At 39.4% G+C, this 15,305-nt stretch overlaps 1 protein-coding gene across 31 annotated transcripts in view; it reads left to right on the top strand.

Moving 5' to 3' along the window:
- The window catches only part of LOC117418209 (sorbin and SH3 domain-containing protein 1), a 125,610-nt gene that overhangs the window by 38,396 nt on the left and 71,909 nt on the right, over positions 1 to 15,305 (top strand). For 7 of the 31 annotated variants that reach the window (XM_059035720.1, XM_059035722.1, XM_059035731.1 and 4 more), the window contains exon 1: positions 12,219 to 12,386. The exons of 1 other annotated variant lie outside the window; for it this stretch is intronic. In XM_059035720.1, coding sequence (XP_058891703.1) covers positions 12,355 to 12,386 — 32 coding nt within the window. In that variant the 5' untranslated portion in view covers positions 12,219 to 12,354. Of the gene's footprint in view, positions 1 to 12,216; positions 12,387 to 15,305 lie in introns of those variants that run through there. 23 more of the 31 variants (XM_059035719.1, XM_059035728.1, XM_059035721.1 and 20 more) reach the window with 10 other exon arrangements.

Below are 15,305 nucleotides of genomic sequence, written 5' to 3'. Positions count from 1 at the left end.
GTGTCGCAGAGAGTTGCGGTCTTGAGTATACTATCTGCTTGTGTTGCTACAATGTTGTAAGCACTAATATGTTTTTAAGTAGCTCTCACTTACTGTATGCAGCTGGGAGCTGTACAATTCTAACTCCACTGGGTGTACTCTAACTGTTACTGTTACTACAGTCATTTTGCAGTTTTATGGTACCATGCTTTTCCTCTGGTTATACTATGCAATTATCATAGTTTATAATCTTTTTTAATGTGTTTTCCCATACCTCCTTGGTCTTTACAGTTCTTACCTATGCTTGACCATGCAATGCATTACACTTTGCTGTGCTTTTACTATGGTAAACGTTTCCAAACCACTTGCTGACTCATCAAGTTGAATCTGTGACATCCTGGCGGCTCATGGTTTTGCGACCACAATATTTTAGTGTTAAGGCAAGTGTCTCCAGTTCGTAATTGCGAGTTGTTTTTATGTTCTCTTGTGAAGATTACTTTTTTATCGTCCTCATCAGCCATAAGACTGGTAGCGTGTTTTTAGCTGAGTTCCTACTTTCAGTAGGGGGTTGAAATACTTTCCCTTTTAAAGCTGTTGAAACAGCATTCCTTTGTGGACAATAATTAGGAACAGTCCTAAGTTCAGCTCTGGTTACTTTGGAACTGAGAAATGTAAGTGCTGTATACCTGTAGCAAACAAATAATTATTTAAAGTATAAAGGCCTTGTCTAAGAATTTATATTATAGAATATGCAGCCGTTTCACAAACACTCTGTATGCTTGGCATACAGCCCTAAACTATTACAGAACATGTCTGGTATTTTCATTAGTGTTTTGCAAATTACTACAGCTTAACATATTTTACTTCAGCACAAATTCCCTGTATGATATATACCAAGAAATAAATCTGCTTTATTTATTTATTGCTATGACATTTACGAAAATGAAGTTTATAATTTTATGTGTTTTGAAACGTCCCTTTTTTAGCAAGTTTTTATGATAAATTTACACCTGAGATCACATAACCTTGTAGTGTCTGCCAAACTTTTTTTTAAAGGCCAATAAACAAAATATTGCATAGCCCCATACAAATAAACATACACATTCGTTTGACTAATTGGACTATTACCATAGCTGCAAAAGCCTTTATGTACTTTTATTACAGGATTTAGTACTTAGGAAGCATTAACCCATCTTTATTGTGATGGCTAATAAATATACCTTTGCAATCAGAGCGATGCAAGGAATGGTATTGTCTGTCACCTAATCCAGATTGGAGTGGTAAACACTTGCAGCTGTTCCTGGAGTTTCTCTGATATGATCCATCGGAATGACAGTAGCTCCTATGACTGCCCTTTGAGCACTTCTGCTAACGCTGTAACTCACTGGCGAAATATGTATAAATTGGGGCTCAGGAGATTACCACACAGCTATGTTCTTCGCCTTGATTCAGGGTACTGGAATGCCAGCAGTATGGGTTTTGGGTTCCAAAATTTTAGGGGGGAATGGCAAAAAAAGGCACTTTTGCATATAAAAAAACTATATATATTTTACTGCACCATCAATCACACTGGTGTTGCTTTAAAATAAGCTGCTTTCAGGAGCCTTAAAAGCTGTTCATCCCTGTGAGACAGAGCACTCTCCATTGCTTTTGCCATTGCCTAACTTGAAGTTTTTGCATGCAGCGCGCCATTTATTTATTTTTAACAATTTACACTCAGCCCTATTTCTGCCTGTTTTTCACTGTTTTCATTTATGTATGTTTAACTACTGGATAGTTTGTACTGCATGCATGCATGTAACATATCAAATGAAAGGCCACAACATGTCCTTTCATATTATGTAAGTTGCTTACAGGATCAGGCATACTATATGGGGTAGAGATGAGAATATATGTTTAAAAAAAAAAAAAAAGAAAAAAAAAGCTTTTCCAAAAAAATCATGTTTGGTCGCTGATATATATATTGTAATCATAGATGTCTAAAAAAAAAAAACACTGCGCCATTGAACCTCAATATGAAATGAACATGGGGGGGGAGCTAAGCTTCCGAGCTTTCCAACGATACCACCCCTTTCAGTCTAGCTGCTACAATGACGGAGCAATAGACTCAAAACGAAACCTAAGCTGTGAACTCTGTCACATGATGAGAGGCTTAATTTCAGACGATCGTAGGTCCGGCTAGGAGTACCGCTTACACACACTGAATACGTCTTTGGAAAGCCCCAAATCTGTACTTTTAAACATGCACCAGGTAGGTGGCTTTTACGGTGCCTGAGTAATATGTGCGTATCCTTTGGTGTGCTGGCGCCCCAAAATGAATGGGGCTGAGTTTTAAGAGTTAAAGCGAAAGTTGCCGCTTGCAAAACAACACCTAGATAGACTTAATATTGTCTCTTTTTTTCAAAACTGTTTACTAGATGGTGTTTTGATTACTGAATACCAGGGTGGCCTTACATTGCTGTCAATAGAAGAAAATCAGGACTGTGAAAATATTTCCTTAATTATCATATGGCTTTTTTACTGACTTGTCTTAAAATAACTGTACAGAATACTGTAATACTGCTGCTTTTCAAGTCCATGCCAAGACTGATCTTGGCTAGGTCCTGAGCAATTACATTGACTGGAAAAATGCCAGTTTGGCATCCCCTCCAAAGCAGCACCCGATGTGGGCCAATCACAGCCACGGAGAGATGTTTGTATTCCCTTTGTGTGGAACTGTGGGTGATTTAGTTATCGGTTCATCTCTCTTCCAGGAGAATTGTCTCATAACCCTTTTCCTGTTACTTAAAAACAGTGAAACTTGAGAAACATCACACGTCGCTCTCCCATTTAGCTAGTAAAATAGAAATGTAACCCAGTTCTCTACCTTTTCATTGGGCAAGTGTGTTTAAGGTTTATATATAAATGCATTGATTTCAGAACTTCATTTCTAATTAACTGACCTTGTTTCTAATAATCTGAAGATTGTGAGTGTATTTTCTAAAGTTTCTCTAACACGGTGCATGTTGTGTGACACTAAGCTTGTACATCTTTACTCTTCTGCTCTTTTGACTTCAGTCTAAAAACCTCATGTGCTAGGTCCTCTGAAATGTATATCATGACATTTCTTTATTTTTATTCAGATGTTATAACTGGTCATTTAAAATGAGGGTTGGGGTACATGTACAATATGTTGACCACACGCAGACACAACCAGTACTCTTGTGTTAAGTGATCAGGGTTTGAAATATAACATCATGGTCTAGAACAATACACAGCAGGCAGAGAGTGTATAGGTATCCACTCATGTAGAGAAGAAATCTGGGTTTGAAATTCTTGGAATACCAAGTCCAAGTTCCAAGCTCTGTTGCTGGGTGAGGTGGGGGGTAGACAGACACCATCTGGACATTCCTTTTAAATGGAAAATGCATCTATAAAAAGGGTAAATCGTGATGGAAACCATGACATCTTTGGGATGTTTGCACCAAGTCAGTTTAGTATTATAACGTGTTTTGTAGAGAAGTTGCACAACCCTTTTGACGTCTTTTATGAAACATTTCGATATTTGATGCACACTGGACTTTAGAGGCCATTTTCTGATTTAAACTACTCAAGGATACTAAGATCTTTCAAGAAAGGGGTCTGAGTGGGGTAAAATGGCCAACTTATCAGTTTATTTATCTGTTCCAAGCTAATTCAAAACATGTCACAGATCCCCTGGCTGCTATTTCTCATTTATGGCCATTGCCTGGATTACATTGCTTTATAAATAAGCCCCTTTTTAGACTTGCAATAAAGTTGGACGGCTAAAAGCAGTTGAGATAATACATTACTTGTATCTCTAGCTGACAAACTCAGAAAGAATTTGTTTAAAAGTCTGAGGGAGTAACGTTATCCAGATGTGACGATTCCTGCTCTTAAGGCTTTGAGGTTTCCCACAGTGAGTGTCTATCCAGTCTTGCTCGCTCCTGCTTGAAAGATGCCTTTGTTACTGCAAAACTTTGCCAGATGTGTGGGGAGATCAGATGGGGTTTACACGAGTGATCAATCCCTGTCTTAAGTTAGTTAGTTAGTTGCCAATAATTGAAAGACTGATAATCAGAATTACAAAATCAAATTGTTATCTAATCCTTAACTGATAGTAAATACCTGGCAAGCTACCATACATTTTTTCAAAAATAAGAGGGGGGTGGGAGCACAATTGGCTGAGCGCCGCCCGGGTAGGGAGGGCTTAGGTTGGCAGGGCAATCCACGGTTCACCACGCACCAGCAACCCCTGTGGCTGCGGGTCTGCAGTGGAGCCATTCAGATCTGTGTTGTCCTCCGGCACTATAGGTCTGGTGGTTTCGCTGTGGATCCACAGTGTGCAAAATGACGGCTTGGCAGGAACACGTTTCGGAGGACGCGTGTTTCCGCCTCCGTTTCCCGAGTCGCCGGGGTGTTGCAACAGTGAACCTGGATTAATAATAACACAATTGGCAATTCCAAATTGGGGACAAAACTGGGGTCAAAATCATTGGTAACGACTACATTTCTAAAAAAAAATAAAATAAATGAAAGAAAAAAATTGCCGTTGTCTTGTGCCAATCCTGACAGGTCATATTTTAAACTAAACTGTTGCTTTGCAGAAAAGTCTAATAACATAGTCGCTGTCATGCTGCAGCAACTTTTAAACAAGTTTAAAAAAAGAACGCTGACATCTATGAAATGTTTTGTCTTGGTAACCTTGGATTAGCCGCCACTATGAATAATTGTAGTGGGTCATGAGAAGAATAACTCTGGCATAGTTTTGCGGTCACTATCTGATTGTTTGTTTTATTTACTACACAGAAGGATGCCTGTATGTAATATGCTGTATCAAGACACTGTTTGAAACCATGAAGGATTTTGAAAGTTTAAACTCAAAATGTAATAATGTACACAATGTCCCGATATTTATGTATTTTCTTTTCTCGTATGAACATGCAATTATCCTGGGTTTAAAATTTTGGACAAGAAGTGTTGTTATATGTAGTATTGAATAACAAGCGTTGTTATATGTAGCATTGAATAATTTTTTCATATTCTGAATGTGTTTTCTTTTAACCGGATCTCATTTTTGAATGCTTGCTCTGTAGCACTGTTCACAAGTATGCTACTCTGCCAAGCAAATGCGTAGCATGATCTAAGAAAAGTAATTCTCAGCTGTTAAATATAGGTTTAAACATACTTTCTTTTCCAAACATTGCACTTGTCATATAAAAAGAATTCACCATGAACGTTCACAGAGTGCTGTGGTTATTTCACTCCTGAGGATGGCTGTAAACATACTCCGCTATCCTCATTAGTGGAATAACTATAGTACTCTACGAACATTCATGGTGATCCTCTATATACACCTGATTTGTACTCCATAAGGGGAAGCGTTATAGTATGATGTTGTGGTTTTCTTAGCTCTGTCCAGTGCTGGATGTTGATCAGCATGTTTAACAGATTACTAGACATGGGTCACATGTATTCATCCTGCAAAAAGATATGTGCGAAAGAGTTTAGCATATGGACCAGTAATTGTGTTGGCATTTCAGCTCTGAACGTTTACACACGAGTTTTTCTTTACTTTCCATTGTTACAGAAAGCCATTAAACCTTCCCTTATATTGAATTGAGATTCATGCAACACAACAGTAACACATGGCAGAAGAGCTCTAAAATGTTCTTTGCGATAAAGTCTGTTGTGTTTTTAGGCCCTGTGCCTTTTCCTTTACTTTGTTCAGGGCTGCTTAGCTACTACTAGGAAATCCTGTCATTTAAGGAGCCATCTACCAGTTAACAAAGGGAAGGGAGCTTTGCTGTCATTTTGGAAGAGCAATTCTTGTTTCAGGAGGTGCTTAGTTCAAGAGATACCAGGACAAGAGATACAAACTCCTGAAGAGACTGAAGTAAGATTTCACTACTTTTTGTGTTGTTAAGATTTACATTACGGTTACCCCAAAAGTGTTCTGCTAATGAATTGGGTGTTGTCATGAAAACCATGTGTGTGAGCACTGGGCATTTCTGAGGACGCCTTGCCTGACTGACAGCTTGATTTACTGAGGGTTAGTTACAAAGCAGCCAAAGGCAGACTGTGGCTGGGGGTATGGTTCACCGTCTCCTGGAGTTTAATGTTGCCATTTTTTTACAGGAACGTCTGAGAACAGAATGCTACAAAACATTTTGTCACTGATGTTGTCATTGTAAAAATGTTCGAATATGTTAGGATAATAGCACTTTGGGGTACTGTGGAAATATATGCTGCTGCTACTTTTTCAACAGCAGTTTGAAATACTAACTTCATTATTTCAGTGGCACGGAAACCCCTTGGGTAAAATGTGACTGTACCTGTCACCTGTGCTCTTTTACATGAGCCATATTGTGGTCATCTGAAATGTTGGTTTTACACTCTTTACACAGCTGTATTCTGTAGGTCTAGTTCAAATGTGGGTATTAACTAATTGGTAGCATCAACCTTTTGATGTATTGCCTTCATATTTGCTGGGGTTATACAGACACTGCAGGCTAAATGTGACTCTGATCTCTGAACCAATGATATTGGATACATGGCTATATTCCATGATTCAGTCAGTCAAGTTTTATGGGGCTTGTCCAGTACAAAATAGTCACATAGTTCTTATCAGTGATAAACCATACTATCAAAGATGTCTTTTGCATTTGCCACGGTGGATGTTTTTTTTTTTATTCACAAAAACATCAGTTTCTAGTTCTTAGTGTAGCAGGCAGTGTTGTGTGATACAGTCCCCTGTCGGTGAGATGAGATGAGGTTATAAGCTCTATAATCATGACTGCAGAGGAGTCTGGCTCTTTTGCATAGTAGTTAAGACACTCGCTTGCGGTGTGCTGGGTTCTACCCAGCATCCACCCTGTTACATTAGTCCAATAAATACATCATTTAAAATGTATGAAATAGCATGCTCCAATTATGATACCATATTAAATTGAAGTTCGCTGCCAATATTGTAGTTCTTATATTTGTACAGCATGTATGTTCAGAATGATGGCATGTTTTGAGTATCCTATTATTGTTAAATAAAAGGGTAAAGAAAAAGGATTTTCCCCGCTCAGAATAGTATTCAGTATTATTTCGCCTTTGCTAATGTGCTGTTGTCATTTCTATAAGCATCTCCTCCCAGTGGATTCGATTACACTTCATTTCCTATATTAACATGCCAGTGTATTGGATGACATGGATGAGAAATGAGACAGGGAGTCATCTGACTGGAACTGCCCCCAGTCTGCCGCCCAGTTGCTTGCGTATCCTGTAACTGGTACTATAGAAACACCTCATTGTTGTTTGGGTCAATCAAATTGGGCTTGGGAAACAACATAGCAAATATTCCATTCTAAGGATTAATGGTAGTACGCAGGAAGTTAAATACAGTGGTGCAGGCCTTTTGTAGTATTTTATCCCAGAGGTAACATTTTATTATTCTGTCATTTCTATGGTAGCTGCCATATCAGGACAACTTTGCAGTATTTGTTCCCATTTAAGATTCTGTTCTCTGCTAATTTGCACAGGATTCTTGAGGGTAGTAAACTGCTACCGTAATTAAATCACAGGTACAATTCTGGTATTAGAACAGTATTTTTACAAATCTTGCAGACACAGAGCTCTCAGTCCCAGCTTTGTTAGGATCTAAGTGTAATTCTTTAGAGCAGAGAAGAACACCTCTGGTGCTTATTGATCAAGTTTTCTATTAGCACTATTTAGCATGAGTTATTAAAAGTATCATATTCTGGGGATATAAGGAGGTGTCTGTCTGTCCGTACACTCATTAATCTGTATGTCACTCTTACCTTTGTTTATATATTTGGAGAACTGCTTATCCATTTATCATGAAACTTGGTGTTAAAACCATTTCGCTTAGTGTTTTGAGAATATCAGATTCTGGAGATACAGTATATGGAGGTGTCTGTACATCCATCAATCTATATGTCACACTTACATTTTTGCATTAATCTCGAGTATTACTTATCAAAATGTGATTAAACATTGAATTGCTCATTTGTATTTTGTATTAATTTGTGTACAGACAGTGTGCAGAATAGCAGTAGACAGCGGAGTATGCTTTCACTGGGGATCTCTCTCGACTGCACTTTGATTTAACAGCACAAGCCTTCTCTACGTCAGCACTGTAAGTTGCCTAGAACGAGCCCTCCTGACAGCCTGTACACACACACCTGTTCTTGAGTTGAATGTGGACAGGTTGACGTCATGGATGTCGTCTGAACAAATCCCCAATGAAACAGAACACATACTCGATCTGGCTATAATTAATGCTTTGAATGGAATGGAATCCAAGAACATTGTAAAGGTGCAGACTGTCTTTCTGTGCCATCAAGGATGCAGTCAGTGCAACCTCAGTCCCATTCACTGTCTGAGAGTTTGCTTGTAAACATGCCAGTTGAGATGGTGGTTTTGTCATGTGGCACTAGCGTCAACCACAACTTGGTTTGCTAGCAGTCTGTATAATGAATAACAGAAGCTATTTTATCTGATCCAATCCAGCCGGACCATCACAGTGCAGTTTGCACCATCAAACGAGTTAAAAACATGTAAATTACATTGTGTTTGTCATCCCTCTGGAAAACTTCAGTGTTTTGAGGGTTATTTCTTAGGAGAAAATTGATTGCAAATATCCATTTGTGATGTCCATTTGTCAAGATAGTAATCCACTGAGATCAACAAGCATGCAGTCTAAATTGCTTTTTGCACACCCTGTACACTTTATCAAAAAAATAAAACCTTGAAGTCTCCTGCTGGTGCAGCTGCAGGTGTAACTGTTTCTGTTTCTCTTTGCCTTGGGCCCAGGATCAGATAACGTTTATATGAAAGGCGACACACGGGCTGTTCCCACACAGACAGCGCTCTAGTTTTTAATATTTTCATTTCCCTGCTCGTAGGAAAATGGGGTGTTTGTATAGTGGCAGCCATGTGTGTGGAAATCCCAGTGTTCACTTTCAGCTGTAAATCCCAGGGGCTCAAGTCAGAAACAACTCTGATGGGTGTGCGTGGTGCCGTGGGTTTTTCTGTGTTCTGTGAGTGCTTGAAAGCCATTAAAGGCACACTCTTTTATTATTCCCGCAGTCAGACTGCCGGGGCACTTTTTCACAAGTGGGCACATAAATATGGAAGGTGGGTAGTGACGCTGTCAGCACAGTCCCACTTAACAGGCCTGGTACAAAGCTATGAAGGAATAGAGACTTCAATTAAACCATTTGCTTGGTATAGTATAATTGGTGTCACTGGGGGATTGCCTTAATCATTTGCAAAAAAAAAAAAGTAAACACAGAAGTTCCCTAAGCTGTTCTTTTTGTTCTTGAGAAGGAAGGATGCTGAAATTAAGGTGAGGTCCTGCATTGCTTTAAGGTGAATGACTCAGTTGAATTTATCGAATAGAGCAGCCATTTCCTCCATTTTGATCTCTGCCCATTGGAGTTCTAATTGGGTTCTCTGCTGGAGAAAGATATTGCACTGGGCTATACATTCACTCACGAGCATTTGCCAGGAGAACAAAAAAAAAAGTGTTCTAAGGATTGCAGTAACCTCTCTCCCATCTGCAACAATGCTGGTTTTCTGTTTTCACAATACACCACTCATTTCAATCTGAGCCGCGGCATTGGTGCAAGAGGGAGCATGAACTGGATACACTGGGATGCGTAGAAGAAAATCTCCTTCTCTTGGCAAACGTTCCTGAGGAAAAGTTGAAAAAAAGTTAGTCCCTAGTTATCAGTGATGTGTGAATAAAAAACAATATGAAAAGTAAGGAAAAAAAACATTTTGTGATGTGGACAACAGCAAATACAGCAAAAGTAATGTGTTTCTTGTAAAACACTACAAGTTTTATAAAACTTTAGAAAGCCTATTAAAGGTGTTATTTTGTGAGACTGAACAGACTGGCTGAACAATCTGACTTTGGAAAACTGTACCAACTTCCTTTTCCTCTTGTTTGGCTGAACAGCCTGGTCTGCTCAATGAGCAGTTCCAAAAACTGGAACTGTGCGTCTCATACAGGCACCTTAAGAAGAACTAAACAATGATCAGGATGGCTGTAAAAATAGTACTAATGGATTTTTTTTACCTGAGTTACCTTACTGTACTTTTAACTGAAAAACACTATAACAATGTTTTTTGCACTGTACTGGTCATGCAGGGACATATTATGCGATGTATACAAAGCACAGTTTAGGTAGTTCAATGAGTGAGACAGGTTGTTTTCTACTAGTCATCCCCAAATAGAAAACTTGCATTTTGCTTTCATTTTAAAATCTAAATGGTTTCAGATTTTGGATTATTTTGCAGTAGGCCAAGGTTGATGAATCCCTTCATATTACCAAAAAGGTCTCTTCAGTTTCAAAACTAGTGCACATAATGTTATGGACTAATAAGCCAAGCAATATTTGTTTTGAACTATTAGCGCATCATCAGTTATGTCAAGTCCAAACACAAACTGATGCCCATTCGCTGTGTTAATTAGAATTACTGTAAAGCCCCAAATCTTTGCAACCAAAATATTTGGCGGATCACACCCATAAAACATATTCTGCTCTAGAAATGTTTGTGACCTGCTGCAATATACCAAGTATGTATTGTTAGTGGAATTTGATATTTGTGACAAAAATGTTTGTGTTTGTTTTCATATGCAAAAAACGCATAATAAAGGCTTGCAAATATGTATGGCTTTACAGTATATTAGAATACTAATAGATAATAATGTATTTGAACAAAATTAAAATAGATCTGAGGAGGTGCTCATGCACATGTTAATGTAGGTGACTGTGTTTTGCACACACAGTGGAATGTTTTTCCCCCAGTGACAGTGAAAGGGCCCAGAGGAACGGTGAGCTCATAATTATCTTGCCTACCAAGTGTCACACATGTTTTTATAGCACCATTATATGTGACAGACTAATAATCTCCAACTGCCTAGCAGCCATGAAGTACAAGTGCTTGCCATGCCAGCACTGAAGGGTGACACTTTCTTTAATGTCACTTCAACTTCAGACAAGAAGCACCAAAATAAACAAGGTCATTCATTGCAAATAGTGATACTGTAATGTTGAAGGACGGGTCATTTATCATGTAATTGTTATTATCCCAGCAGGGACAGGGATAGGTGGTTGAATGTATGTCAGTCACACTTGGGTCTGGAAAACCGCTTATCCATTTGTAATTAAAATGTGGTATTTCCATTGTTAAGCCTAGGGGTATTAAATTTTGGGGATGTATGGGAGTGTCTGTCTGTCATCTTCAATTTTTCAGCAGAAAGCTGTGATCAGTGGTGTCGAATTCTGCAGTGGCAATCTGGATATTGTCAAGTACATTTTTATTAAGTGGCTGTGTAGCGTAGCTGCTACATTTGCTTTAAGTGCTTAAAAAGAAAAGCCAGGTTAGATAGAGTTGGCCAATACTTACGCAAGACCACAGAATAAAGTGATGCTTGCTAAAGTCATGAGAGTGGCTGCAGCTACCTTCAATGCTGAGGCCCCAGACAGCAATCAGGAAGTTGCTGATAATGTCTCTTAATGTGGGACCAAAGAAAGGCAGGCAGCGGGTTGACCAGTTTCAAACGTCTGTGAGTTCAGCTTAAACCACAAAGAACTTCTCTGAGCTGGCTGTGAACTTGTTATCAAGGCGTACTGTACAAGCCTTACTAAATCTTGGTTTAAAAAACCTTTTGTGTTTTTGTAGGAGGATTTTGATTTGTACAGGGAACTCTCTCTTTTGAAAAGTCTGTTGTGGCACCAGCACAGCCACTAGCTGAAGCATCAGCTGACAGTGCTGGAATTGCCCATTGAAACTGGATCTGTATGCGGTGGGAAGTGATTGCATGCTAATGAAAACATCCCTTGCGACTAGCAGAGCAAGCTACAGACTTTCACTGGCTCCTCCATGCATACCTTTATACAGTTCTCCAGATAAGTTAGCCACCATTTCTACTCAAGCCTGTCAGTTATGTCTGCTGTCCTCTTCACACAGCAGACAACAGCTTTATTACATGGTTTATCCCTTTAGGTAATAGAGTCCAACCAGGGTTCTGTCCGTCCCAACCCCCCCCCCCCCCCCCCCCCCCCCCCCCCTCACCACCACCAACCGACAGTGTGTCTGCATTCTGTCCGATTTTGTGGAATGTGAGGCAGAGAGAAGGGGGCTGGCTCTTAATGAGCCTGTGACAGAAGTACATGGCTGAATAACAAAGCTAATTTAGGTGGCGTGGGAGGGAGGAGTCCAGTATTTAAAGCTGGCAGGGACAACTGGGTGCTTCCAGAGATGTTTTTTAACGGGAACTAAGCTAAACACTGACTGTGATAAACCAAGTGAGATTCAGAGAGCAGAGACAGACTAACTTGCCAGAGCAAGGACATGGCTCCTTTGACGGAGAAAATGGATAAAAGGTAAGACTGAAAAGGTCACTGGCTGTGGATACATATTGAGATTCAGCATTGCTACACAAGTAAAGTTTTGAGTTTTCTCCTTTGGGATGGTAAGAAAGAGTACTGGGTTAAAAAGTAGTACATTACCTACTAAGTCGAAGAAACACTAATGCTTTAGTTTTATAAGGTTCTTCTTTTTGTAACCAAGAAAAGGATTCTGAAAAATGATTGTGTGTTATTGCAGGCAGCTGCTTGCAATTTTGTAGATCTCTCTTGCAACATGGTGATCCTTTCAGAGCATGTCAGGAATAGGCGCATCAGCAGTAGGGTTGGCAATTGGGATTGGATCGTGAAATAAACTGTGCCAAACCTGGGGGCTATCAATTGTGTATTTACTTGTGTTAGGAGGGGAAAAATGCTTTGATGTGTATGTGAGCATTTGCTACTTTTTAGTGAAGAGTGCCTGTCTATATTCAGTTAAAATTGTATTTTAAATTGTTTGCCATGGTTCTGTTGGTAAACACATTGTCAATGGTTCTGTTGTATCTAATACAGTACACAGAAGTAATGTTGCCTTTTGAAACTTGCTATTCTCCTACATCTTGAATTTACCAAAATTAGAAGGTGTTTTGAAAAGGGCTTTCCAAACAGACATGTACTTGAGATATACTGGCTTCTACTACTTAGCAATTACTCACTAGCTAATATCTATTCATGGTTAGTTTGACAGGCTGTATATTTTTAGCAGTCTTACTTGAAGTCAGGCTTTCAGATGGCAGTGTGCTGCTTTCAGCATGACGTCAAAGCTAGCAGGGGTTTCGTTTTTGCAAGTGGAAAATAAAGACGCAGTGGTGTAATTATTTTCTGAATGGATGAGCTCATGGGGCAGATGTGTTGCAAGCTCTGAAGTCCAATCTTCCAAATTTGGCTTTCAGCAGTTGCTGGCCAGGCTGTAAATCCTTCACATTATGCAGTTTCTTTGTTGATGGAAACTGCCTCTGTCTCTTTTTGAAGCTTAAAATAAATGTTGTGCATATGCGGGGCATCACAGAAATGTCACATGGTCATCTTGTTTACAGGCACATTCCCCTCAATCGTTGTAGCTGTTGAAAAATTAAGGACAGCAACAATTGAAAGCTTTATCAGTAAGGATTTGGGGAATGATGTTTGCTTTACCCCTGAATAACTCAGTTCTGAAATCTCAGATGGTTTCTTGAAAGAAACTGAAAGCACATCATACAGTCTTCCGATTAAAATGCTTGGGTTAGTTAGCTGTTAGTCATCTGCATGTCATATTGGCTATTGAGAGGTCAAAGTTTGTTTTTTTTTATTTCAGCCCCTGTTTTAGGGTTGCCAAATGACTGCTGTGGTTGCCTGTGATTTAGTTCCTTAGAAAGTAATATTTAAAAAAAGTGCTGTGGTGAGTGTATTCTCACATTCCCTGTTATTCCTGGGGAATTATGTTTAACTTGCGGTTATATTATTGCAGACCAGCCAACAAACAGGAAAGACATTTCTAGTATGGTTCGGGGTAAACAACCATACTTACAGTTTGTCTACTGCTTTCTGTGTCCTTGGATATAAGAATGGGCACTTTGAAGATCAACAGGCTTCCATAGTGAATCATAGAATACCACAAAGCAGTTCTATAAAATGTAGGACCTTTCAGCTCCTTATAAGTTAGTGGCCTGTCAGATTAGTTCCAGGTCTTGCTCCATTTTCATTTGCGAAGCTGCAGCTGATCAAAACCTCTGCTTCCAAAATACAAGTAATGTTGCCAGCTTTCACTAACTACCAGAACAAACGTTACAGTCCTGACTTACAAATTAGTTCTAGTTCTTCTCTAGCCACTGACTAGACTAAACTGAACTTTTACTGCCATTAGTTTAATTTATGTGACCCTGGGCATCACTCCCAAGAGAAAAGAGGGAAAATTAGACTGCTTAAGAGATTGCAAAAACATATTTTTTCCCAGTATTTTATTTTATACGGGAAAGCAATATTTAATTTTAGTTTAAACATTCCCATAATGTCCCTCTTTTACCGAACAGTGTATTTCCATGGCAGCCCTTGTTTGTCAATCAATCACAGTTCATGATGCATCTCCATCTTGGTTGAAACTGAATCTCTTGATAAAGAGTAGTCACCAGCCGTTCCAGGCTGTTGACTAGTTTAAGGTAGCCGTTGAGCATATGAACGCTTGGTTAATGTGTAAGTGTGAAAGTGTGCTCAATTCCCATCTGTAGCTGCCTATGTAGCTCTCGGAACTTAGTGAGCAATAAAGTAACAATGGCATGACTTCAAGATTATCGGAAATCACCAGTCAAACTGGAATTCACAGCCCACTAGTCATGCACTGTTTTCAGCTGCAAGAACCATTCACATTGACAGACACTTTTATGGATACAAATTATGTGTGCAGAAATTGCATAAAAAATACTTCTCTATTCCAATTTTAAATAAAAAAAAATGCAAATGGAACATGGTCTTTAACATTTTTAAAAGGAGTTGATTTAGAAAGCAGAACTAGAGGACAGAGTTGGAAATGAAGTGGACTTAGGACAGAAGGTAGGAGACCCTTCTTCACACAGAGAGTGTTGAGGGTATGGAATGGGCTACCTAGTCATGTTGTTGTGTTTTTTTTTTTAACAATTATTGTGATTAATTTTCCAATTTTGGAATGTCCAGTTGTTATTCAACCTGGCTCACCACTGCAACCCCCGAACTAACTCGGGAGAGACGAAGATGAGCACTCGTGTCCTCCGAAACGAGTGCCGTAAGCCGTCTGCTTTTTTTCAGTCTGCAAGCCCGCACAGCAGCCATATGCAGAACTTACAGCATCGGAGGGCCACGCAGTTCTGAATTGCGTAGAGGCCGGCCTGCAGGCGCCCGGCCTGCCACAGGAGTCGCAGGTGTGCGGTAAGCCAAAGACTCCCCAGC

Source organism: Acipenser ruthenus, chromosome 13 (assembly GCF_902713425.1).
Source record: "Acipenser ruthenus chromosome 13, fAciRut3.2 maternal haplotype, whole genome shotgun sequence".
Classification (NCBI taxonomy): Eukaryota; Metazoa; Chordata; class Actinopteri; order Acipenseriformes; family Acipenseridae; genus Acipenser; species Acipenser ruthenus.
This window is presented reverse-complemented; position numbering and strand designations above follow the sequence as displayed.